At 46.7% G+C, this 26378-nt stretch overlaps 1 protein-coding gene and 1 non-coding gene across 3 annotated transcripts; both read right to left on the reverse strand.

Annotated features, from left to right (window-relative positions):
- Positions 1 to 55: 55 nt before the first annotated feature.
- Terf2 (telomeric repeat binding factor 2) lies at positions 56 to 26378 on the reverse strand. Of its 2 annotated transcripts, XM_006974146.4 has the most exons (10): positions 25985 to 26378; positions 25792 to 25887; positions 24614 to 24744; positions 16863 to 16949; positions 14943 to 15089; positions 12778 to 12884; positions 9443 to 9835; positions 5419 to 5504; positions 2329 to 2369; positions 56 to 1187 (listed from the first exon to the last, which is right to left on the reverse strand). In XM_006974146.4, the coding sequence occupies exons 1-10, from the start codon at positions 26361 to 26363 to the stop codon at positions 1029 to 1031; spliced, it is 1626 nt and encodes a 541-aa protein (XP_006974208.1). In that variant the 5' UTR covers positions 26364 to 26378; the 3' UTR covers positions 56 to 1028. The 2 variants fall into 2 exon arrangements, with proteins under 2 accessions (XP_006974208.1, XP_015848458.1); XM_015992972.3 differs by lacking the exon at positions 16863 to 16949.
- LOC121829927 (U2 spliceosomal RNA) lies at positions 18478 to 18663 on the reverse strand. The gene has a single exon (XR_006072976.1). It is a non-coding gene; the product is annotated as a U2 spliceosomal RNA (small nuclear RNA).

The raw sequence follows: 26378 nt of genomic DNA on the forward strand, positions 1-26378 counted from the left end.
CCCCACTGCCCACACCTGAGTACACGGTGCACTGTAATTAACCAGCTCCGGAAGCTTGAGAAGCAAGACTTTAATGAAGAACGCTACAGTAGGAACAATTCATTCTCATAGTTAAAAAAAGATTACAGAAAACACTTTACTGAATTTTTTTGTTTTTGTTTTGCTAAAAAGACAGTTTTAAGGGTGTCTGAAAGACAGCAAGCACAACACTGTACAAAAGGGAAGGGTGTTGGATTCCGGTGCAAGACACGACCACAGCACGACCAGGGAGGTGTGGGAGCAACCACGTCACAGAGGGTGAGTTAGGCATTGGGTTCAACCAGGCCTGGTTCTTAAGCTTTAAAAGTTCAGCATAAGGAAGGGCTCTGAGGAGGAGGTGGATGGGGGTGGGGAGCTAAGCTTATCTACAATCACCACTTTACCAAACACACACTTGTAACCACATGAGAAGTGTGGAGGATAAACCTGCCATGTAGCCCAGCACACGTTAGCAGCGGATGCCAAGGCAGTCAGGTCCAGGGTTGATGATGCAAGTGGTTCAACAGTTTTCAAAGGAATCGGTTCCACGAGGACTGACCTCTCAACACACAGAGTCCCTTTGTTCTCGAGTCAGGAGGCCAAAACTCAACACGGATTAAGTTCATTCCAGATAATGCTCACACTGCTGGTTTGAACAGGTCATGGGATCGTAAGTACTCCTAATGGATTCCATCATTTCTCAGGAGAAGGTTCTATGGATTACTGGGGATTCAAATCGAAGCAAACCACTAAAGGGGAACGAACGCTAATGATATTCTGCACTGTACAAGCTGTGTGCCTGTTGCCTCTGCTGCAGACATGGGTAGACTTGGCTTTGCTTCTCGGCTCCATGATCTCCAACAGTGATGGGAGTGTACATGGGACCTCCCTGGACAGAAAGGCTGCCCACAATTCTCATCTCAGTCCAGCTTCTGAAAGAGACATCAGAGCATCAGCGACGATTATTCAGAACCATGTTCTTGTGAATCCTGTGGAAATGAGAGGCCTTTTCAGTTCATGCCAAGTTTTTTCATGGTCCGCCAGCGATCTTTGATCATCACAGCTGTTCGGTTAATAAAGGGGTAACTTTTGGAAATGGCAACCCAGTTTCCTTCCCCGTACTTCTGCACTCCGGCCTTCACCCACTCGCTTTCTTCTATGGTCCACTTCTGCAAAAGGAAACCATAAAACCTGTCAAGACTTGTCACTTACCTCTTTCCCACATATTGATGAGGTAACCAAAGCAAAAAATCCTACGAGAATACTCGGAACCCAATAACACAGTATGAGCCGGGCAATGGTGGCGCACACCTTTAGTCCCAGCATTTGGGAGGCAGAGGCAGGCAGATCTCTTTTGCAAGGACAGCCAGAGCTACAGAGACAGATGTGTTCTAAAAAACCAAACCAAACACTGTGGGTCTGGATAACTAGTAATCATCAATGTTCTGACATGCCATTCTTTATTGATAATGACTGCTGGGGGGCTGGAGAGATGCTCAGTGGTCATGAGCACTTGATGCCCTTGCAGAGGACCCTGCATTTGTATGGTGGATCACAGTCATCTGTAAACTCCAATTTCAGGAGATCAGATTCCTCTTCTGGCTTCCTGGGGTACACAGCCATACATGCAGGCAAAACACTCACACACACACACACACACACACACACACACACACACACACACACACACAAAAGCTAAAACACTAAAAAAACACTGAAACTTAAAAAGAAGAAAGTCAAGGACTAGGGTACAGCAGCTCAGGGGCACAGTGTTCACCAAGCATGTGCGAGGGTTTAACCCCTAGTCCCAAAAACCAAACAACAAACCCACTGTTGACCTTAGTTTGAACTGTCTTAAGAGGTCTTTTTACCAGGTATACGGGTAATCTTGGCCTGAGAAGGGAAACCTATTTTACCTGTTCCCATCAGAAAAGAGTCTTAAGGGCTGGAGAGATGGCACAGCACTGGCTGGCCTTCCAGAGGACCTGGTTCCATTCCCAGCAGCCACATCATAGCTCAAAACCATCTATAATGTAACTCCAGTTTCTGGTGATCTGATTCCCTCTCTGGCCTCTGCAGACACCAGGCACACACATGGTACAAAGATACACCCAATTTTGGCTTCCAGCACCATCATCAGGTGGCTATCGGTCATTTGCAACTCCAACTCTGGGGGAAACCGACACCCTCATCTAGATTCCACAGGCACTGCGGTCACATGCACAAGCGCACACACATATAATTAAAAATAAAATCTTACACGTTGGCAAAACATCCACACACACAAAGTTTAAACAAGTTTCTACCTACCTGCTTTCTTGTTAAAGAGGCTGACTTGTCTTCATCTGGCGCTGTTGGAAAACATGAAAAGCACACTTAGTTTAGAGTTCACATGAAGGAAACAGAACATCCCCAAAGGAAAAACTTGATTTCAATTCCACAGGCACTGAAGGCTGGGGAGACAGCTCTGTGCTAGAGTGACTGCCCAGCTTGAATAAGATGGAGTTTGATCCCCAGAATGGCAAAACCAGAACAAAACAAATTTCACTGACACTGAGAATTCAAAGGACATCATGAAAGAGTAATTTCTTCTGTTTTTTATTTGCAGTCACTTCAGGTTCTGAGAACCTGTACAAAGAAGTGTTTTACAAACAGACTTGCAAAAATTGTTTGTTTTAAGGTGTTTTTGAGACAGGGTTTTACTGTATAGCCCTGGCTGTCCTGGAACTCATTCTGTAGACCAGGCTGGCCTTGAACTCAGAGATCCACCTGCCTCTGCCTCCCCAATGCTGGGATTAAAGGAGTGCACCACCACCTCCTGGCCCATATCAAACTTTTAAGTGTGATAGTCCCTCAGTGGTTTTAGAAAATAATGGTTTTGGGGGTTGGGGATTTAGCTCAGTGGCAGTGTGCTTGCTAGGCAAGCGCTAGGCCCTGGGTTCGGTCCTCAGCTGGGGGGGGGGGGGTCGGAGAAAATAATGGTTTTGGTAAAGAGTTTGAAGTCTGTTATTAATCAAAATTTATTGGAACTGGGCAGTGGTGGCACACACCTTTAATTGCAGCATTTAAGAGGCAGGGCAGGAGGATCTCTGAGTTTGAAGTCAGCCTGGTCTACAGAGTGAGTTCCAGGACAGCCAGGGCTATACAGAGGAATCATCTTGAAAAAAAAAAGTTTAATAGCCGGACGGTGGTGGCACACGCCTTTAATCCCAGCACTCGGGAGGCAGAGCCAGGTGAATCTCTGTGAGTTCGAGGCCAGCCTGGGCTACCAAGTGAGTTCCAGGAAAGGCGCAAAGCTACACAGAGAAACCCTGTCTCGAAAAACCAAAAAAAAAAGTTTAATAAAGGGCTGAGACATAGCTCAGTGGTAGTGTGTTTGTCTAGCATGCACAAGAGGTTAAATTCCATGGCCAAAATATCAAAATACAAATTTAGGGCTGGGGAGATAGCTCAGCTCTTTGAGAAGACCTAAGTTTAGTTTCTAGTACCCGCCCCAGGTGGCTCTCAATAAACTGTAACTCCAACTCTGGGGATCCGACACCCTCTTCTGGATTCTGTGGGTACTGAAGTCACATGCACATACCCATACACACATACATAATTAAAAATACAATCTTACAAAGATTTACTACATGTGTGCATATATACACGGCTGTATATACTCCCTGAGTTACAACCCCTTGACAATTACTGCTTTGAAATATCATCACTTCACTGTTTTCTGCTGAGAATTTAAATTCCTTGGGAGCTGGCAAGATGGCTCAGTAGGTAAGAGTGTGTGTGGCCAAGTCTGACGACCTGAGTTCAATCCCCAGGACCCACATGGAGGATGAAGAAAACTGACTCCCTCAAGCTGATCTCTGACCCTCACACACAATCCACAGCATGTGTGTGTACAAATGATTTTGGTTTTTTGAGACAGGGTTTCTCTGTGTAGCCTTGGCTGAGTCTCACAGAGATCGGCCTGCCTCTGCCGCCTGAGTGCTGGGATTAAAGGGATGCCACACCACCACTGCCCGGCTAAAATAAATGTAATTTGTTTTTTTCTTCTTTTTCACCCCACTGAAACAGCCTCACTGTGTAGTCCTAGCTGGCCCCAACTCTGAGAACCTCCGGTCTCTGCCACAGGAGTGCTCACATTAAAGCACAAGTCAGCCATGTCCAGTCTCTATGAAGGAACTTTAAAACTTTTTTTAAATGAAATTTTAAAAAATCTTTTCACTTTGTATGTCTATGTATGCGGTGCACTCACAGTAAAGCAAGAGCGTGGAGAACAGAGATCAAGTTGGGAGCTGCTGCTCTCTTTCCACCATGTGGGGTCTGAGGATTGAACTTGGCTCAAGTGACGTGGCAGCCGGTGCCTTTACCCAGAGTCATCTTGCTGGCCCTTTGGAGGTACTTATTAAGGCCGACCTTTGGCCCTGGGAAAGAATTACTGTCGCGATTACAAGTCTTTACAATCCTCCAAATGAAGGTTAGCATTCAGCTATTTCTGTTAGAATGTAAAATATGTAGTGGGGAAGAGTCTAAAACAAACGCTGAGAGCTTCAGATGTAATTACGTAAAGCAAATTCTCCTACCCCATACATGTATGCACAGAAACTGGTCAGACGTCTTTTCTTTTCACTTGGACTGGGGATGTAGCTCAGCACACACACCAGAGACTTATTTTAAGAAATACAGAGGCCAGGGAAATGGCTCGGCAGGTAAAGGCACCTGCTGATGACCTGAATTTGATCTCTGGGACTTACAGGGTAGGAGAGAACAGACCCCTGCAAGTTGTCCTGACTCCCACATGCCACCTCCCCACCCACACAAAAAATAAATAAGTAAAATGGAATTAAAAAAATTTAATGCAGGAGACCTAGCACTCAGGAGACAGGCAGGTGCATGGAACTGTGAGTTTGAGGTTAGTCTAGTCTACACAGAGTTTAAGCTCAGCCAGGACTACACAGTGAGGCCCTGCCTCCAAATGAAACAAACAGAAAAAACCAGATGTGATAATGGATGACCATAATCCCAGCACTTTGGAAGCAGGGGCATGAAGGCTGGAAGTTCAAGACCATCTTCAGCTGCTACCCAGGAAGTCCAAGGACATACTGGACTACATGAGACCCTGTCTCACCAACACCCTGCCAAGGGGAAAAAATACAGGGAGCCAAATGCGGCTACATGCCGTGATCCCAGCACCGGGGAGGCTGAGGCAGGAAGATCCTGAACTGAGACCGGCTTGGGCTCCACTGCAAGACCCTGCTGCAACAAAACAAACACAATCTGACCCCTGATGATTCAAAATGAGACCAGGGAGTGGGACAGAGGCCCCGGAACACGGACGTAACAGAAACATGCATCGCACACCAGCAGACATTTGCAAGAGGGCAAGGGAAGTCTGGGACTTACCCCGAACTTCAAACAGCTGGTCCTCTTCCACCCAAATTTCTTTTTCTTCAAGCCCGTTAGGGCCGTTCCACTTGTCTTTGGACACTCTAGGGGAGAGCAATGAAGATAAGCCATGAGAGACGCCCTCCACAAGCTCTGACCTCAGTCCTTCAGTGCTCACTCAGGATTCACACCACACAATGCTCAAATTCGCTATCATTCCTCCTCGGCCAGCCAGGCATCTCCACACATGAACACCTCCCAGGCTGCAGAGCCACGCCTCAAACTGGGCACCGAGTAAAGTACACCATATGGCCATCTCCCTCCAAATTGCTTTCATTTCCTCATTTGTTTAGTTTTCTTTTTCTGATGTTTTTAGATAGGACTATACTCTAAGCACATGCTGGCCCTGAGCTCAATTCTCCTGCCTCTCCCTTCTGAGTGCTGGGATTACAGGCATGCATCGACATACCCAGTCACTCGGGGTCCTTTAAAGGTCTCAGCATTTCTCTGACTTAGAGGTGCAAACTCCAGCCTCTCCTTCAGGGCCACGCTCCACTGCATTTACACTGACTTTGGTACCCTGCCTATTCCCGGAGTTAACTCAAGATACCTTGCATCAGTGTTACACTAGCCTTTTTTCTCCTCCTAAATCCAACATCGCAAAAGCATATCGACTGGGCACTGTGGCACATACCTGTAATTACAGCATTTGGGAGACTAAGCTGTGAGAATCCCAAGTTCAAAGCCAGCCTGAAATACGCATGCCAGACGATATAAACAACAACAGTCTGCACATTCTCCTCTATGCTCTATGAATCCAGGCCATTCCCTACCTCGGCTCCACCACACCACTACACACTACATCTAATGCTTTGATCCTTTAATACAGTTCTTCATGTTGTGGTGACCCCAAACCATAAAATGATTTCTTCACTACTTCATAACTGCAATTTTGCTAGTTGTGAACTGTAATGTAAGTATGATTGACATGTGACCTCTGGGAAGGGGTCATGGCCCACAGGTTGAGAACAGCTGCCCCTCAGCAACCCAGGCTGTTCTGCTCCTCTTTACCTCTGCCCAGGAGTACCTTCCCTGCTCAGGAGAGTTATAGGCCTTTCATACTGTAAAAAAACATCTCTTTCTTTTTTCCTTTGAGGCAGGGTTGCCCAGACTGGCCTCGAATGTGCTGTATAATCAAGGAGACCTTTATCTTCTGACCCTTCTACCTCCACGCAAGCTGCGACAGGCACGTGCCACCAGGCTGGATGCAGTGCTGAGGGCCAAATGAAGGGCCTCACACACGCTAGGCAAGCATTCTACCAGCTAAGCGGCATCCTCAGCCTAACACTGTCAATCTCGAGGACACCTGTACCCACTGATCCCAGCACAGAAAGCCTCTGCCCATCTCTGCCAACCTGAGGCCATCCACAACCAGTCAAGGCCCCCCAAATTTCTCTTCTGTCATTTTCCTAAGTACCTAACCAAGTAGCTGAGACAAATGGGGGACAGTGTGTGCTGTTAATTCCGATTAGATCTCGAGAGGAACTTCCTTGAAACGGAGTGGTACCACAAGCCTCTTTTAGTTTTACTGCGGACTGCTATTTACAGAGGCAGGTAACAACCAGGCTCCGGTTTTAAGTTTCCTGCTTTCCCCGTCCTGACAGGCAGTTTGAACCTCACTTCCTGAGGCTACCACTTCCGCCCTCTGCCGTTTTCAAAGGTAGTTACTAGTGACCTGTCTTTCTTGAACTCTCCCTTTGCACAGATGTTTTGGCGGGACTGCCTGAGGCCTAAGCACCGGTGTGGTGCCCGACTGCCGATGGCCGATGTTCACTGCTCACTTGGGGAAGGGGCTGTGCACAGTCTTCCTAGCTGTCGGGGGGCCTGTGGTCCTGGGCAAGTCAGGCCACTTCTGGATCTCATATTCCTCACCAGCTAAGTTACAACTTCATGCACTCTGATCTAGTAGGGACTTGTCAAGCAGCCTGTGGCTGCTGGGTTGGTGTCTCCCTCCTCTCCAAGGGAAACCGTGACCCTTAATGTATGTATCATGCCTTACATACAAGTTCTAAGAGTCCCTTTGACTTGATTAATAAACTCCTAGCAAATCCCTAAGGTGCTGTGGAGCACAGACAAATCCAGGCATACAGCCTTGGCCTTGCCTTTCAGGCAGTTCCCACGAGCCCTGCCTCTCCCTGCTCATCTGTAGCTGTCTCCGGCTTCATACCCCCTCCCCCTGCCCCCCAGCGGTGCCCCCCAGGCCTGGGAACATACATGTTAAAAAAAAAAAACCTTTAAATGTGACTCCTGCAGTTTGAGAAGCTGCTGCCCGACACTACAAACTTAAGACCTGGCCAGCTGGGCGGTCCCTGTGCTGTAGTCTCCTGGTGTCCCAGGCCCACACACAAGCTACAATACTGTCTCAAGTCCTCTGACAAGGCACTTGCTACCTTCCTACTCCTTCAAGGCCAGCTCAACCTTCGTTCTTCTCCAGGACGCAGTCCACCCAAGACTTGTCTAAGCAGGCTCAGGAACTCTCCCCCAGCTCACAGGCACCTCACGCACTTCCTCAGGCTGGGCTCACTAGACAGTGTGTGCGGCTCTGCAAACCTTCCCACCTCGGCTGCCATGACTCAAAGTTCCACAGCCAGAACGCTTCAGCAGCCATGGACAAGCCCTACCTGCTGGGTGTGGCTTTGTTCCACTAAATTTTATTAACAAAACAGGCAGCAGGTGATTTTGCCAACTCTTGCTGCACGGCACGGCACCCATCACACTCCAGACCCCGGGCACACTACAGCGCTGGGTATGTCTGCAACTGTCCCACACACTCCCGTTTACAATCCTCCTGGCATCCTGAAAGCTCTTGTTTCTTCGTCTGCTCATGGGGCAGTATCTACACAGGGCTTCTCTGAGAAATAAACGGATCATGTATCAAAGGAGGACAAGGTATGTAGAGCTGCCATTAACTATGTCTGCCAGGGACTCGTTTCCCAAGGTGAGAGTGGTACATAGAGTGCAAATCTGTCCGGAGGAAACCATGTCACCACACGCCATGGCCTTCACATTGCAGATCAGAGCAGGTTCTCCAAACAATCACAACACACAGCAGCGCACAGAGACGGCAATGGCCTTGGGAGATCAGTGAGGTAGATGACATACAGCAGGGCCAGCCGGGGAGGAGTTCACGGAGGAGCTAAGAGCTTCAAGAGAGGCACCTGATGTCTGTGGTCCTGGCTGCTGTGTCAACACCACACGGATTAGGACCCTGAAAAGCCACGTTTGCTGCGTGACCTCCTTTCCGAGCCTTCCTCATCTACACAACAGGGCTAACATCACCTCAGAGGGTGCTGGGGTTCAGGAAGACACACAGGAAGTGCTTGGGCCCAGAAAGCCCTTCGAAGCACCAATGGAATTCTGACAGGCAGTGATGGAGGAGGACAGTCCACCGTGGGAATGAGGGGGGATGTACAGCAGGAGAAACAAACGGCATGTTCCAGGGAGCAAGCAAACCAGTGTCTGCAGGGTGGGTCCCTGCAGGGCACAAGGTAGCCAAACTCAAAACCTGGGGTGGGAGTCACAGTGGGGAATAAAATTAATAGAATTAACATATTCTAACCACTGCCCCCGAGCAGCTGGCAGAACATGGAAGATTAGGAAATCTTTACTGAATTTTGCTGAGTCTCAAACACCTATGAAAAGGTACAAAACTAAGTATCCATTGCTCTCCATAAATATCAAGTATAATGAGGCCCAACTCAGACAGATTTCACCAAGAAGGCACTCAGAGTGGCCGGCAGAAGGCTCCGAGGCCCTCCCTCCTTACTCCTGCCCGGGGCAGTGCCGCCAGCCTACAGTGGGCTTGGGAACTGGCAGGGACCGCTACATTGTCACTCTGCGCCAGTCTCCTTCTAGCAGTCTGAGCAAGCCTCGGCGGCGGAGAGTAACTTAGCTGACGGTTACTTCATTCACGGAAGGAAAACCAGGCCCAACCCAGGACCGCCAACCAGCCCCAAAACTGCTACAAAGAAGGTCTTCATACTTGGGATTCTTCTCCCCTGTGAGGGGTTGGTTGAGAGCTCTGGACTTGGATGGTGATGCTGACATGGCCTCCGGGGAGGAGTTGAGGCCTGGGCTGGGCTCAGTAATCTGGCTGTCCTCCTCCAAAACCAATCTGCTTATCGTCATCCGACTGTTCTTGGGCTGCAGTTCTGAGCCTCCCTCACCCTCAGCAGGAGCTGAGTTTTCATGTTCATCTTTCCTGGGTCTCTTGTTTTTGTGGGTTGGTGATGATGGGGATGCTAGATTAGGAAGTACCAGATCTTTCTGGTCCAGTTTTGCAAAAGCCGCCTCTGAGTCTTGTGCAGTGGACAGAGCTTTGAAAGCTGCCTTCAGAGTTCTGATTCCAATGGTGGTTGTAGTGTTCCGAGGCTGTCTGCAAATAAAACACGCACAGGAGAGTCAGTCTCCCCAGTGTGGAAGCACATACAAGTAGGCAGGATTCTGCAAAGATTAACCCTTCCAACAGAGGCCTCTTCAGACTCTCCATCAAAATAAAATAAACACAGGGGTGAGGGTGGGGGTGAGGCAGTGCCTGCTTCCTTTAAACAGCTGTTGTTTATAAATGCCTTCACTTAATGAGCATAGATCTAAGTTGAATCAATTTTAAATTCCAAACAAGAGAACCTTACAGGCGCCAAGGCCAATGCTATTCTCTGCAGAGGTCTCCAGCCTGCGCGCTATCAACCCTTTTAGCCTGTATGATCAAAGCAATGTTTTCCATCATGTAAGAGCTCTGAGTAGTACCCGCCAACCTCACATCTACCTGGGCAGCCAACTGGTAACACCACAGTCTCACTGAAATCTCCACTCTTTCAGCCATCCCAGTCCAACCCTCGTACGAGAAGCAACCAATGGTCTATACCCGCAATACATTTAGAAACCGTGGCTTGAGAATTCTGAGCGAGTGCTGTGCCATGTGATCTGGAAGCATGAGACTGACTTTTACAGAAAGTTTATCAATCCTCTGGAACAGCTAATGAGGTTAGAGTAAAATCTGTCAGGAAAAGACCAACCTCCCCTGACAAGTATGTCCGACTATCTAACATATACAACGCTGTTTTCTAAAATCAACATTCAAAAGTTGCAGAGGACCCAATTCAGTTACCAGCACCTATACCAGGTGGCTTAATAACAGCTGTGTATAACTCCGGCTCCAGGAACTCCAATGCCCTCTTCTGGATTCCACAGGCACCCATATTCACCATACACACTCATGTATACATTTAAAAAATAAAATAAATCTGTTTAAAACCTGAGAAATCTAACCTTACACAAAAAAGGATGTCTCACACATGAAATCCAAACTCAAGATTTGGAATGTTTAGACACTCTCACAAAGTAGCAACTGCCCAAACCAGAAAATCCGCCTGCCTGTTTTTGGACTGTATCATTTTAGGATCCATTTGGCCCTCTGTATTTCAAACCAGGGTGCTATGATTCAGATATGGTTTCAGTGAGTCACATGTTGACATTGAACTCCTGGTTTGAAGATGGGGCCCCAGAAAGTAATGAGGATTAGAAAAGGCTATCAGGATAGAGCCCTAAGATAAACTACCAATGTGCTCAAGATCAGAGTCTCTCTCTCCCCCCGCCCCCCCCCCATCAATTGGCATATCAGCAAGAAGGCCATCACCTGCCAGGCGGTGCTGGTGCACGCCTTTAATACCAGCACTCGGGAGGCAGAGGCAGGTGGATCTCTGTGAGTTCGAGGCCAGCCTGGGCTACAGAGTGAGTTCCAGGAAAGGCGCAAAGCAACACAGAGAAACCATCTCAAAAAACCAAAAAAGAAGGCCATTACCACATATGGGCACTCAAACCTCTAGTACTGTGAGCTAAACAAACCTTTTCTTCTATGGTTAATAAAAAAAGCACCAATACCCAGGCCCCCAAAAGAATCTACACTTTTGACTTTCCTGTTACATCACCAGACTTGAGATTCTGACTTGCATTCTTTCTTTCCTTCCTTGAGAAAGGTTCTCACTATAGTGTGGCGGCGTTCCTGCTGAGCTGCCCCTGGCCTGGCTCAGAGTGAGCACAGGGCCCTAATCCATCTTTTGTTAGCAGACACCTTTGGTTTCCCTTGCTGCCCTCTATGTGAATCCTGTCTTGGGTCGCTACACAAGTGTGTGGGTTCACGCGGTCCGTGGAATGAAGACACAGAGGCATCTTAAGAATGAATTTAGCTGCCGGGCGGTGGTGGCGCACGCCTTTAATCCCAGCACTCGGGAGGCAGAGCCAGGCGGATCTCTGTGAGTTCGAGGCCAGCCTGGGCTACCAAGTGAGTTCCAGGAAAGGCACAAAGCTACACAGAGAAACCCTGCCTCGAAAAACCAAAAAAAAAAAAAAAAAAAAAAAAAAAAGAATGAATTTAGCCTTTCATCGCTGCAGGGGGGTCCAGCCTGGGAAAGACTGAAGCACTAACCCTTCACCTAGGGCAGTTTTATTTCTCTCCAATACAGTTTAGCCAGTTAATTTCCATATGCTCAAAACAACCTGAAAGGGGCTCCCAACAATGCAATGCCAAGTGCAGGTACCACAGTTTCCCGGGTTTCCTGAATCCAGTTTTACATAGGCTTTGTATCCTTGGGAAAATCAAGACAGGATTCACATAGAGGGCAACAAGGGAAACCAAAGGTGTCTGCTAACAAAAGATGGATTAGGGCCCGGTGCTCACTCTGGAGCTGGGCCAGGGGCAGCTCAGCAGGAACGCCACTACACTATATAGACCTCTAGTGTCTAGCCTCTAACTCAGAGTCTCCTGCCTCTGTCTCCTAAATGCTGGTATTAAAGCTATATGCCACCAGAGACAGGACATCTCTGAGTTCAAGGCCAGCCTGGTCTACAGAATGAGTTCCTGGACAGCCAGGGCTACACAAAGAAACCTTGTCTCTAAAACCAACCAAACAACCAACCAAAAGAGCTGTGTGCCACCATGCCCAGCTCTGACTCATTACTTGAACACTGCTTCCTGAGTGAATTCAAAGACAATGATCGGGCCAGGCCCGGCAGGTCACGCTGCCCCGCTTGCACACGGGAAGCTGAGGGGGTACTGCTGAGTTCCTGGCCCCAACAGGCAACAAAGTGGACTCTCCCTCCATGAAACAAAAGGAGTGTGCACACTGTGTGTGTTATAGTACAACAGAACCTTTGGGGAAGTGCACATCAGGATCTTCTCTTGGAGACCCCAGAGAGCTAACCTCATTTTCCTAAGCCACGTTCTCTACCTCTCACAGTGTGCTGTGCCAATAACCTGGTAACGTCATCAAATCCACTAAGAGAAACCGACCTTGAGCAATCACAAAAGGACACTCTCACCTTGAAGGCTCTCTAAGTGGCTTTTCCACTGGCTCCAGGACTGGCTGCTTTTCTTCCTTCCCTGAACTTGAAGCAGCAGACTCAGATTTCAAAGCCTTCTTGGCCATCTGGGAAAGGAAGGGTGTCATTAGGAAGAGGAAGCTGCTGAAGTTCATTTAGTGTCTGCTTCTTTCACCAAAAACCCACTTACCACAAAGCAACGCATTTACAAATCCATAAACTTACTGGCTGGAGGACACAGACGGGCACAGCACAACGGGTCACCCTCAAACTTCTCTTCCTTATCATAATACAGTAGCGACACTATGGAGGACTCTCTGCACTGTACTTTTGTCCTTCCAACCTCAGTCCTATCTAGTCCCTGGTTCCCAAGTCTCTTTTGGAGTCAGGAATAAAAGTTAAATTTCTTTCCCTACTTCTTCTTAAAAAATGATTTTTTATATATTTTCATTTTCACATAGATGTGCACACACTTGCTGAGTTCATGTGTACCACATGCCCATGCAGGCCGGAAGAGGACACTGCCTGAAACTGGAGTTGCAGGTGGTTGTGAGCCACCTGTGGCTGCTGAGAACCTAACCTGGGTCCTCTGCAAGAGCAGCGGGTACTCCTAAACACTGAGCAACCTTTCCTGGCCCCTCCTTTTTTTTCCTTCAGCAGGGTCTCAGTTCTGGATGGTCTACAACTTGACAGATGGACCAGGCTCGCCTTGGACTTGCTGGCATTATAGGGGTGTGCCATCACGCCTGGCTCTAACAGTTTTTCAAAACTTAGGATAGTTTGTTATGTAACGTTTAACTGTATCTCACAAATGCCTGTCTTACTGACAGCTATTTCTATTTGAAAATCCTTACCAACCCTGCACAGGAAGACCTAGGCAGGTCATTCCGGCCCTAACTCTGTCCATCTGTCTCCCTCTTACTCTAAGTCTAGACTGTTCCACTCATTTGGATACTGTGACTTGGCGTCTTTGATGGGTTCCACCCTCATGTAAGGAGCAGCATTGTATTTTCTAGTTACCCAAAATGCAAAGGAATGAAACACATCTAGACCAAAATTCCAGCATCCAGATGCTTCCTGGCTAGCTATTCCAAATACCTGTTTACAGGTGACCTGCGATCTGTGAAAGAGCTGACAGGATCCACCACTGACACTACTCTAATAAAGGCCTCAGATCTCCCATTATGATAGGCTATTTTTAACATTATCAAAATCATGGCTCCCCGACTTTACTCCCTCTTTTTTTTTTTTTTTTTTTTTTTTTGGTGGTCTTGGAATCAAACCCAGAGCCTTATACATACTAGACCAAGAGTTTTAATAAGCTACATCTCTAGTCATTAGGTTCTTTGGATAGGGACTTGCTATAGCTCAGGCTAGCCTCAAAACTCATGTTCTTTACTGTACAGAGTAGTGGTGTGCCTTACCACAAAATCTAGAGTCCAACTAAACGAATATCTTCATAAGGCCAGTGTAGAATGGTGGCCCACACATTTAACCCCAGCACTCTGGAGCCAGAGACAAGCGGATTGCTATGAGTTTGATGCCAGCCTGGTTTGCATACTTTTCCAGGCTAGCCAGGGGTACATAGCGAGACCATATCTAGAAAGGGATGGGGGTACACCTAGAGAATGGCTCAGCAGTGAAGAGCACTGGATGCTCTGGTAGAGGACCCAACTTTGATTCTCAACACCCACATAGTGGCTCACAACAATCAGTAACTCCAGCAGTCCCAGGGCATCTGACACCTTCTAGCCTCCATGAGCACTACATATCTGTGGTGCACAGGCATCTGTGGAGGCAAAAACATACATACACATAAAATAAATAGAGAAGGATAAAAAAAAGGATCACTTTCATCTGGCTCCTTTAGACTGTATCATACTTCCAATCTCTCCTCCCACCACATGCCCTCACTATCAACTCCCATGGTTCCACATCTACCTCAGCTCAAATTTCACTACCTGTGGGAACCAGGATTGTAAGAGAAGGCTCTACTTTAACTACCAGATTGGTCCCACATAAAAGAGTCTCAAATGCAGGTGAGAGAATCCAGGTAGGTTCCATCATCTTAGGCATCTCACAGGTAGTGCACATAACACAGTCAATGTCGCACCATTTTTTCACTTCAAAACATGGTTATGGGAAGAAGAGAGGCTGAGGCACACCGTGAGGAGGTAGGGCTCCGTGTCATCCAGGTGGCTCTCCAGGAAACGCAACATCTTCTGCTGGAAGGTCTCATAGGAAAAGTTCTGGATAACAGGGTGGGCCAAGTTCTTCTCTCGGATAATGTTCAGGAGATCAGTTCTGAGCTTCTACATGTAAGATTGACGTTTGTAACAGGAGAAAGGAAGAGAACAGTAAAACTTCAGGGCTGAGCTGGGGCAGAATACCACCAAAACATCTGCAATACGTCAGACAACTCAAATGATTGGCTCATCAATCACAGCTCAGCCACAATGAGTGGGTTTCTGTGTAGCTAGTCACAAAAAAGGGACAAAGAGGCTCTATTACATGTTTATAAAAAATCCTGGGCTGGAGAGATGGCTCAGTGGGTTAAGAGCATGGGCTGCTCTTCCAGAGGTCTTGAGTTCAATTCCCAGCAACCACATGGTGGCTCAAAACCATCTATAGTGGGATCTGATGCCCTCTTCTGGCATAAAGTTGTATTTGCAGATACAGGACTCATATACAGAGCACTCATACATTAAATAAATAAATCTTAAAAAAAAAAAATTAAAAGAAAATCCCTTGCTACAATAGTAAGGAAAAAAAAAGGATAAGTGTTCAAATCAGTGTGAAACGTCTGCCTGCCTCCCACATGCAGAAGGAAAAGGAAAATGTGTTCACGTGTGCACATACAACAGACTTGCTTGTAGACAGTATCTCTGAAAGGATAAAAATAACAACGGCTGCCTGAGAGTGGGTGAGGGCCAAAGACAAGGGAATTTTCACTCAACTCTTTTATTACCCCAGCTCCATTCTGTTTGCATGAAGGTCAGGTGTTGGGTCTTGGGGATGGAAGTCGGGGTGCCAGGCCTGTTGTCAAGTACCTTTACTGATTTAACAGGCCTTAGAATACCTTTTGAATTCTGTACTATCTACATGTTAGTTCTTCAAAGATAAAGGGGATTTTGCTAGGCATGGTGGTACATGCCTTTAATCCTAGCATGTGGGAGGTAGAGGCAGGCAAATATCTGTTAATTTGAGGCCAGCCTGGTCTACATAGTTAGTTCAACAACAGCCACAGCTATATAGAGAGGCTCTGCCTCAAAACAACATCAAACAGGGATAGAGTGGGTTGTGTGTGTGTGTGTGTGTGTGTGTGTGTGTGTGTGTGTGTGTGTGTGTGTTTTCAAACTCAGGGCATGTTAGGCAAATGCCCTGCCATTAAGTAATACTCCCCAGCCTAAAATGTAAGTTTATAAAATAATACAAGTTGGGGGAAGAGAACCCAACTGAGGCTATAGCTCAAAATGACTTCCACACTTTTCCAAAGTAGCCCTCCAAGTCTACAGGACTAACATTTATATAGACAGGGCTAGAAGTCTCATACTTTTTGTTGATTATCTGGTACTGGTTACTTAAATGTTCTATCACAAAGATAGAACAAGAAAAACAAGTGGTTTATGAAAGGCCAGTCTGACACTCAAGCCAGTCTGTTACCTTAAAAATAAGATGTGAAGCATGTTTTAAGACTGTGTCTCTTAGGCTGGCCTTACAACTCTCTATATAGCCCAAGGCAGGCCTCAAGCTTGCAATCCTCCTGCTTAAGCTCTCAGAGGTTGGGACCACAGACAAGATGTTGGGTATTTAAAGGTGAATACTTAAATGACTTTTTTTTTTGGGGGGGGGGGGAGTGAGATACAAAGTCGTACTCTAGATCTGGCTGGCCTAGAATGCACTCTATAGACCAGGCTAGTCTTGCAAAGATCTGCCTGCATCTGCCTCCCCAAGTGCTGGAGTTAATGGTGTGTCCTACCACACCTGGGATAAATGTCAGTGTTAACAAAGAATCCTTTTCTTACTGCTCCACAAAGACAGTAAGATGGATTAAGTCACAGGAGTAAAAAATGTATCAAATTTACCTGAGTTGTAGGGTCCTTGGACATGTATTTTTTCAAAATTTTTGAAGCCTTTTCAAATTCTTTGTTTTTGATACAAATAATGACAGCCTACAAAAGGGAGAAAAACTTAAAACTTTTGTAATGACAGATGTCATTAGAATATCAAATATCAAAACATACTCTGCTGAGAAGCTAAATTTTCTTAACTACCTATGACTATTTTCACATCGCATCAAATTTCTGCGCTTAAAAGCCAACGTGACTGCTCAAGCAGCATGAGCAGCCGTTAAGTGCAGCTTTTTGTTGTGTTTAATGCCTGAGCGAGCAAAGTGGATCCCTTGGGTTACAGACAGCCCATCTAAACTGGATTGCCTAAGGAAGACAAACAGACAGGAGTCATTCCAGAGGCCCAAAATTTCAGGTCCACAGAACAATTGATTCCAATTTTTTGGGTATAAGAACTCTGAGGCAGAGGTGGGGCGTGGTGAGAGGGTGTAATGTGGGAAAACGGACAAGCGGTGTGCTCACCACAGCGTTCCGCTAGTTCTACTCAGAAAAGGGCTGAGGCCAAATCTGGGGAATGAGAAACAAGCCTCTTATCCCCCAAATGCCAGCTATCGACTCTAGCTGGAGTGTGCAGGGAATTACTGAGACTGGCAAACAGCCCACGGCAACAGCAGATTTAAAAACGACCAAGAGTCAGGTAGGACCAGATGTTTTTATCAGCCACAGAGGAAAAGGTGTCTGTAGAGAAACCCCGAGAGAATATCCACACAGGGAAAGGCAACAGTGCCTGGGTAACTGAAAGGAGACTTTTACATGCAATCCAGGGCAGATGGAACCAGTGCCAAATGCTCTTGGACAAGCAGGCATGATAACAATTCTTGAAAGATCCAATGTTTATTTACATACATGTCATTTTCAGAATAAATATCATACTAACTTTCATAAATCAACACAGCTTTTATTTTTCATAAGCCACATCAGTCCTATTAGGTGTAACTGCACTTAACTTGCACACAGCAAAACTGTTTAGGGCATATGGCACCAAATGTTAAGATGCCCAGACTTCTGTAACACAAGATACAAAGCAACACCCTCCCGTACCCCCTTTCCTCAACTGCTCTTCTTGCTCCTTTGTGTCTCTGCAGCATTACAGGACTGAAGGGCACTGCTTCTGCTCTTGTCAGACAGGGTCTCATCCCCTCAAACCCTCCTGCCTCAGCCTCCCCGGAGCTGGGGGATTAGTCATTCATCACCAACTGTATGAAGCATGTTTCTTTTACTCAGCACAATGCCCTCAAGCTCATCTTGTTGCTGGACTGTCAGAAGTTCAGTTTTCTTGTTGCTGAGCATTCTGTATTGTTGGGGATATATTACAGTTGACCCATTTTCCCATTCAAGAACATCTGGATGGGTCAGCTCTGATCACTGTGAACAGAGATGCTAGCCACGGGTTTATGTGTGAACAACTCTTTGAGATAAATATGCAGGAGTGGGGTCCTTAGAGCAAATGTGTCCTAGGCGAAGCAGCAACCAAACTGTTGATACAGAGCAGGTGTACCACTTAACATCCCATCAGCAATGGCAACTGTTCCAGTCATCTGAATCCTCTCTAGCATCTTTTAAAACCCCCACAGGGTCCACAGTTCCTGGAGGTACTACAATACCAGCCTATGCATGGAGGAGGTGGAGTGAGCTCCTACTCTATCTCCTGGCTCCAAAAACCCATTTACCATATCGTCCTTGGATAGGAGAACGTACCAGGTATTAAATTGTTGAGAAAAGTTACCTCATCTTAGCCAAAAGGCTCAAAAGTGATCCCATGGCACTTTTTAACTATAAAAATATATCATGCTCATGTTCTAAAGTAAAGCAGAATTTCTTTGGAGTTATTTATAAGTTTGGCCACTAACTGGTTCCCCACAGCAGGCAGGGTTGTCTGCTTTGGTGGTACTGGACCCTGAACCTAGGGCTTACACCCACTACAAAAATGTTTCATCACTAAGCTTTAGTCCCAGCCCTTTGTAAATTGAAAAAAATAATCTTCAGTTATGTGCACATGGACATGGGTGGGTCTGTTTTGAGCACTGGTACCCACAGAGGTGTTGGGTCCCCCTGGAGCTGGAGTTACAGGTGTGATCTAATGTGTGTGTTGGCAATACAGCTCAGATCCTCTCTAAGAGTAGTACATTCTCATTCTCTCTCTCTCTCTCTGTCTCTCTCTCTCTCTCCCTCTCTCTCTCTCTCTTTCTCTCTCTCTCTCTCTCTCTCTCTCTCTCTCTCTCTCTCTCTCTCTCTCGTGCCTGTCCTGGATCTCACTCTGTAGACCAGGCTGGCCTCGAACTCACAGAAGTCTACCTGCCTCTGCCTCCCGAGTACTAGGATTAAAGGCTTACAGTACATGCTCTTAACCTAAGTCATTTCTCCAGATCTCTTTTTGAATTTTGAGACAGGGTTTCACTAAGTTGCTAACTACCTTTGTACTTATTCTACAACCTAGGCAGGCCCAGAATTTACAATCCTCCTGCCTCAGAACTGAGTACCTGAGATTACAGACCTGTATCACCAGAGCACTCACAGTGGCTTTAGTTCACAATTCTTTAATTTTTTTTAAAAGCAGGGCATTGTATACACCTCTATTACAGAACTCAGGAAGCAGAGGCAGGTGAATTCATAAGTTCAAAGCCAGTCTGGCATAAAGTTTCAGGCCAGCGAAGGCTATATAGTGAGATCCTGGCTTCAAGAAACTAAAAATCAAACTACTTTGTTGTATGGGGGTGAACAACCACTGCACACGTGAAGTCAGAGAACAACATACAGATTTTCCCCCAACCATGTGAGTCCTGGGCACTGAACTCGGCTGTCAGGCTTGGTAGCCACCTCAGCCACCACAGCTGCTTTTCGGTTGGCTTATTTTGGCCGTCATTTGAAGACTGACCCTCCTCACCATGAAACTCAGACCGACTCTTCGTCTTCCCGCCCCACTGCCCCAGTACTGGGTTACAGGGAGTCGGCATTCAGGCTTCTCTATTTACAGCTGTGCTTTTTGCCCCCTTAAACAAGTTGATTTTAGGGGCTGGAGAGATGGCTCAGAGGTTAAGAGCGCTGACTGCTCTTCCAGAGGTCCTGAGTTCAATTCCCAGCAACCACATGGTGGCTCACAACCATCTATAATGAGATCTGGTGCCCTCTTCTGGCCCGAAGTCATACATGCTGTATACATAATAAATAAATCTAAAAAAAAAAAAAAAAAAAAAAAAAAGAGTGCTCGCTGCTTTGCAGAGGACCAGAGTTCCAGTCCCAGCACCAAGCCAGGAAGCTCACAACTGCCTATAACGCAAGCTCAGGGGAATCAAAGTCCCGTTCTGGCCTCTGTGGGTACCTAACACACAGCACACACACACTCTTTACTTATTTTAAATTCTTCACATTTTTCTACATATATGCATGTGTGCCATGTGTATGCCCGGTTCCCACAGAAACCAGAAAAGCATGCTGGATCATCTAGGACTAGAGCCACAGGTAGCTCTGAGTGGGTGCTGGGAACCAAACCCAGGTCCTCTGGAAGAGCTGTAAGCGCTCATAACCACCAAGTCATCTTTCTGGCCCCCACATATTAAAACAACAAAAACATGTATTAGCCATTTGGGAGGTGGAGGCAGGAGGATCAGTAGTTCAAGGGTCATCTTCCAGCTACTTATCAAGCTCAACAAAGAGCCTTGTTTTATCTCAAAACAAAACAAAAAGATAATATAGTTTCATTGTTTAACTTTACCAAATCACAAGGTTAGAAGTTGGCTCAGTTGTTAAGAACACTTGTTCTTACAGAAGACCCAGATTCAATTCCCAGCACCTACACAGCAGCTCACACCCACCGCAGAGCTACCCCACTGGCCCTCATTTTTAACACACTTGCATTACTTATCGTGTGTCCACACACGTGTACAAGCCTGTGTGCCCCGGAGCTCCCGAAGGTCAGAGGACAACATGCCTACTTGTTTCTCTCCTCCTACCATGTGGGCGGGGCTGGGAGTATCGAGCTCTGGTGTCAGACTTGGCAGCAAGCGCCTTTACCTGCTGAACCATCTCACTCTCCTCCTTTTTTAAAATAGGATCTCATTAAGTTCATCATGTTGACCTTGAACTTGTTCCAGTCTCCTAAACAGCCTGGATTTTTTACAGGCCCTCATTAGTCCCGCTCTTATATCAAACTTTAACAAGTAAACTTTCATTCAAAAATTTTTTATTTTGCTGGGTGGTGGTAGCACTGGCCTTTAATCCCAGCACTTTGGAAGCAGAAGTAGGCAGATCTCTAAGTTGAGGCCAGCCTGTCTACAGATTAAGTTCCAGGACAGCCAGAGCTACACAGTGAAACCTGGTCTCAAAACATACTCCCCTCAAAAATTTTATTTTATGTGTATGGGTGTTTTGCCTGCATGGATGTCTGTATGCCATGTGTGTGCAGTACCTGAGAAGGCCAGAAGAAGGCATCAGATCCCCTGAGACAGTAGTTATAGCGTGTTGTGAGGTACCATATGGATTCTAGGAACAGAACCAGGAGCCTCTGGAAGAGAAGTCAGTACTCTTTTTTGTTTTGTTTTTATTTTTTTGAGACAAGGCTTCTCTGTGTAACCCTGGCTGTCCTGGAACTCACTCTGTAGACCAGGCTGGCTTTGAACTCACAGAGATCTGCCTGGCTCTGCCTCCTGAGTGCTGGCGTGAGCCAACACCGCCTAGCCTCCCAGACCCTATTTTATTTTATTGTTTATAATTTTACGGTTGGGGGTTACCACAACATGAAGAATTATATATTTTTTTAATTTTTTTTTTAAATTTAACTTTTTTTCGTGCCTTGGCATTTTGCCATGGGTGTTGGGTCTCCTAGAACTGGAATTACAGACAGTTGTGAGCTGCTATGTGGATGCTGGAGATTGAACCCAGGTCCTCTGGAAGAGCAGTCAGTGCTCTTAACTACTAAGCCATTACTCCAGCCCCCACCCCCAGACCCTATTTTAATATTTTAAACACTTTGCCCAGTGTGATAATGTCTTTAATCCCAGCGCTTGGGAGGCACAGAGGCAGAAGGCCTTCTGAGTTCCAGACCAGCATGGTCTACACAGCAAGTTCTAGGCCAACCAAGGCTACATAGTGAGACCCCTCCTCAAAAACAAAAAATAATACATTACTAGAACACTTTACAAAGCTTAAATGAACCTAGGCATCCCATAGTATTTTCTAAGATGACCATTAAGAGACTCTAGGGCACTAAATGAGAAATCCAGAAAGTGTCATTAGGTAACCAGGGGATCAAAGTAGTTGTGACCCAGGCGGTCCTCAGAGATCCTGACCTCCTGACAGTCCCATGTACACTATCCCACAGCTGCTCTAGAGTGTGAGTCCTGCTAACAGGCACATCAGAGTGTGGGTCAGATCTCTCAGACCCGAGATGGGATCTTCTTAGCTTAGGCCTGCTTGCAACTCAAGATCCTCCCACCTCAGCCTCCTGAGTAAGAATTTCAAATTAGCATCACCATTGCCAGCACCAGCTGAGTCTTGAAATGGCTGTAATTGTGTTTTTTACTTATTTCTGCAGTGCTGAGGATTGAATATGGGGCCCCTCCCAGGCTAGGCACAAAGACTACCACTAAAAGCCACAGCACCAGCAACTCCAGCTGACAGCTTGACGACAACCTTACTGGAAACCCTGGGCCAAACCGACTCAGGTAGGCCACAGCTTCCTGACCTTTGGAAACTAAAGGCTATGAGTCACCGTTTTAGGCTGCTAAGTCTTAGAGCAATTTGTTATATTGAAGTAACAAATGCAGAAGGACTAGGAATGCAGCTCCACAATAGAGTGCTTGCCTAGCACACATTCAATAATTTTATCTTCGGTGTAGTATGTGCACATAATACAAAATTCAAAAGACATAACAAGAGTTTAGTGAAAATTCCTTTTTCTGACCTTTGCACAGCACTGTTTAAAAAAAAAAAAAAAAAAAACAAGGCAGCCAGGCATGGTGGTGCATGCTTGTAATCTCAGCACCCAGGAAGTAAAGGCAAGAGGGGAAGAGCAAGTTCCAGGGCAGCCTGGGCTACACAGAGTTTCAGGACAGTCGGGGAGTCAGGGACACATAGTGAGACTGTTTCCCCTTCTCCAAACCACAGTAATATAGAAGTATAAGACACAGCCTGGTAGACTGAAAAACACATGGAAGCTGACAGAAGAAAATGGCTGACTATTTTAAAGTTTAGATTAAACAACAACAACAAAAAATCATTGTTATTCTATGCCTATGGGTGTTTGGTCTACACACATGTCTGAGCAACACATGCATGCCTAGTGCTCCAGAGGGCCTGGGACTGGAGTTATGGTTATGAGCCGCCAAGCAGGTAGTGAGAACTAAACTTGGGTTCTTTGAAGGAATAGCCAGTGTTCTTAACCACTGAGCCATCTCTCCAGCCCCAGGGAGTTTAGATTTCGCTGACAGACATTACAAACAAATGTTTAAAACATGAACTTTGTCACTTAGCTGGTTGTGGTGGTAAAGCCTATAATGCCAGCACTTAGGAGGCTAAGGCAAGAAGATGGACACCGAGGCCACTCTACATATAAGACCCTCTCTCAAAACAAGACCCCCCAAATAAACAAGAACAGGAAGAGATCCATGTGCTTAAGTAATAAAATTATAATGTATGTATGCCTTCAAAGACTCCCCGACAAGAGAGGCCGGATGACAACTCAAATCCCTTGTTTATAAAGGATGGAATAAGTTACTCTGAACTAGTAACATTTCTTCCATTCAGAAGAATCTGAGCTGTTCTCAAAGTACCCTTGGGTTTCTCCTCCATTGTTAATGACTTTTCTGGCATTTAACCCCCAACACAAACCTGACTTCCCTATACTAAAACTCTACAATGGGCTTATTCTTCCTTGAATAATAATCATCCAAGTATTCTTTGCAAGGCTAACCAGAAGTTCCTGCTCCAGGTCCTGAACTGAATAGGTATCTGGACCCAACGCACATTAGATTTTTTTTAAAAACAGGATATTTGAGTACACTATCCACGGTCAATGTCTTCCTTGTGAAACAAGGTTTTCTCCCTCTACCCTCCTCCACCTCTGAGATCTCATCCTTTTCAGGAGTTCTCTGTTCTCCTGTTACCCTAACTTTCCTTTACAAAGGCAATGCCGAGCTGCGTTCTATCCCTACCTCTGCATCTGCTTCCACGCCCCTAGCCTCGGTTACTGAAGAAGAAGAAAAACCCACTTCTACGCTTTAAGAGTTCTACTAGAAGCAATCTGGCGTTGATATTCTAGAATACTCTCTGCAGTATTCTCTTTCTCTACTTGACTCTGAGTCCAGTCTGACCACAGAGAATATTCTTTAAGTCCCTTTCAGCAGAGCTCCGTTCCACATTTTCCAAGGCCCTAGCCATTCCTTCTGGCTTGTGATAGACAATGGTGACCAAACCCAGGACCAGAAATGCTTGGGGCCTCTTTTCAGTGTTCCTGAATGGTACAATAACTTACAAAACAGCAATCTTCAATGTCAACCCACTTCCCAGTGCAATGGCCCCTCCTGCCAAGGCCACAAAGACCAAAACTAGAGCAGAGTACTTTCCAAGCCTAGGTGAGAAAGCGGACATGTGAAGAGAGGATATGTTGCTTGCCCCCACCCACCCACACAGAGAAGATTCTACAATACATCCTCAAGAACCGCCAATGTTTGCCAGATGAAAAAAAGAAAACATGAAGAACAGTGTCTTACAGCCTTTTTGACCAGTTTCCTACTGGATTCCACCACTGCTTCTGTCAGTGTGAATTCTGTTTTAATCATCTCCAGCACATTGATGGCCGATTCCAGGGGTGTGAGCTCGGCCTCCATGTCAAAGGAGCAATCTAGGACAAAGCACAGGACTCCCTTCAAGCTCTTTCCTAAGGAGCAGCACACACGTCCAACAAGTAGACACAGTTTTCTATGGAAACATGAAGACACCATAAGACTCATGTGCATCAAGGACCATGCAAACCACGCATCTAGTCCTAGCACTCGAGAGGCAGAGGCCAATCTGGTCTACACAGTGACAGTCAGGGCTATGTAAACAGATCCTGTTTAACAATAATAAGCCATGCAAACCCAGTAAGATTTGCAATTATGCCAGGTGGTGGCACAAGCCTTTAATCCCATCACTGGGGAGGCAAAGGCAGGCAGATCTCTGTGAGTTCCAGGCCAGCCTGGTCTACAAAGCAAATTCCAGGACAGCCAGGGCAACACAGAGAAACCCTGTTTTGAGAAAAATAAACAAAAGATTTGCAGTTTAAAATAACCAATTTTATTTTTGTTTGTTTTTCGAGACAGGGTTTCTCTGTGTAGCCCTGGTTGTCCTGGAACTCCCTCTGTAGATCAGGTTGGCCTCAAACTCAGAGATCCCCCTGCCTCTGCCTCAGTATGTGCCACCACACCCAGCTTCAAATCAACATATTTCATGTGACTTTCAATACTTTTCAACACTGCTCAATTGAAACACTAAAATCCAGAATAACACGTTTGTGAGACAGAAGTGGCCAACACTGAAGACAATTTGTCAAGCAGCTGTCAAGTTCAACTGGGGGTGTGCAGGGGAGCTAGGGGGTTTTCATGCTCTACTACGGGGAGAAAGGGAGGGAAGGATGTGTCCTTAAGGATGTAACTTATTTTCAGCAACAAAAATGGGTGTGCAATTAACAGGTGGGAGAAAACAAAAAAACCACATAAAACTAGCCAAGGAATCTTAACTGCAGAAAACTACAACCAGGGAATTCAAGCACCATTGAACGAAAAAGACCTCCGTGGTGCAAACAGTAGTGCACTTTAACCCGGAATCTTTCAGTCCCGGATGTTAAGTTTGAAAATAACAAAACCCTACGTAAGTGAGCCCAGAAAAGAACACAAAAAAATAGCCATACCTAAATTTTCCCCTTCTTCAATGCGCGACAGACACTGCATAACTCGCAGCAACCGGGACACCGTATGCTCCTTCCCCAAAGGCCTGACAAGCAACGCTGGGAAAGAAGACACGGTTGGCTCCGCGAGCCCGGGGACCCCAAGGCATGCACCCACAGACCCTCCTTCTTCCCGCGGCCCCGGGCCGGCCCTCACCCTGCATGATGTCCCGGATCTGCCTGAAGTCCTCGTACCGGCTACTCCGAAAGGCCCGCAGCGCCTCGTGGAAGTAGAACTTGAGCACCCAGCGGTTGACCGCCTCCTCCAGCTGCGCTTCCCCCGCGCCCCGCTCCGACGCGCCTCCCAGCCCCGGCTCGTGCCGCCCCCGTCGAACCCGCCCGCCGCTGCGCGATGCCCGCCGGCCCGCCACCCGCCCGCCGCTGTCGCTGCTCCCGCCTCCTCCCGCCATCGTGCTCGATCGCCGCGCGCCCTCCCCGCCCTCCCGGCTGGGCCGTTTCCTTGGCTGTGACGCCATCGGGTCACGCACAACGCCCGGGCCGGAAGCAGGGCCCGCTGTCCCGGCTCCCGCGGCCATGATTACCGACGGGGT

The sequence above is a fragment of the Peromyscus maniculatus genome, chromosome 5 (genome assembly GCF_049852395.1).
Source record: "Peromyscus maniculatus bairdii isolate BWxNUB_F1_BW_parent chromosome 5, HU_Pman_BW_mat_3.1, whole genome shotgun sequence".
Lineage (NCBI taxonomy): Eukaryota > Metazoa > Chordata > Mammalia > Rodentia > Cricetidae > Peromyscus > Peromyscus maniculatus.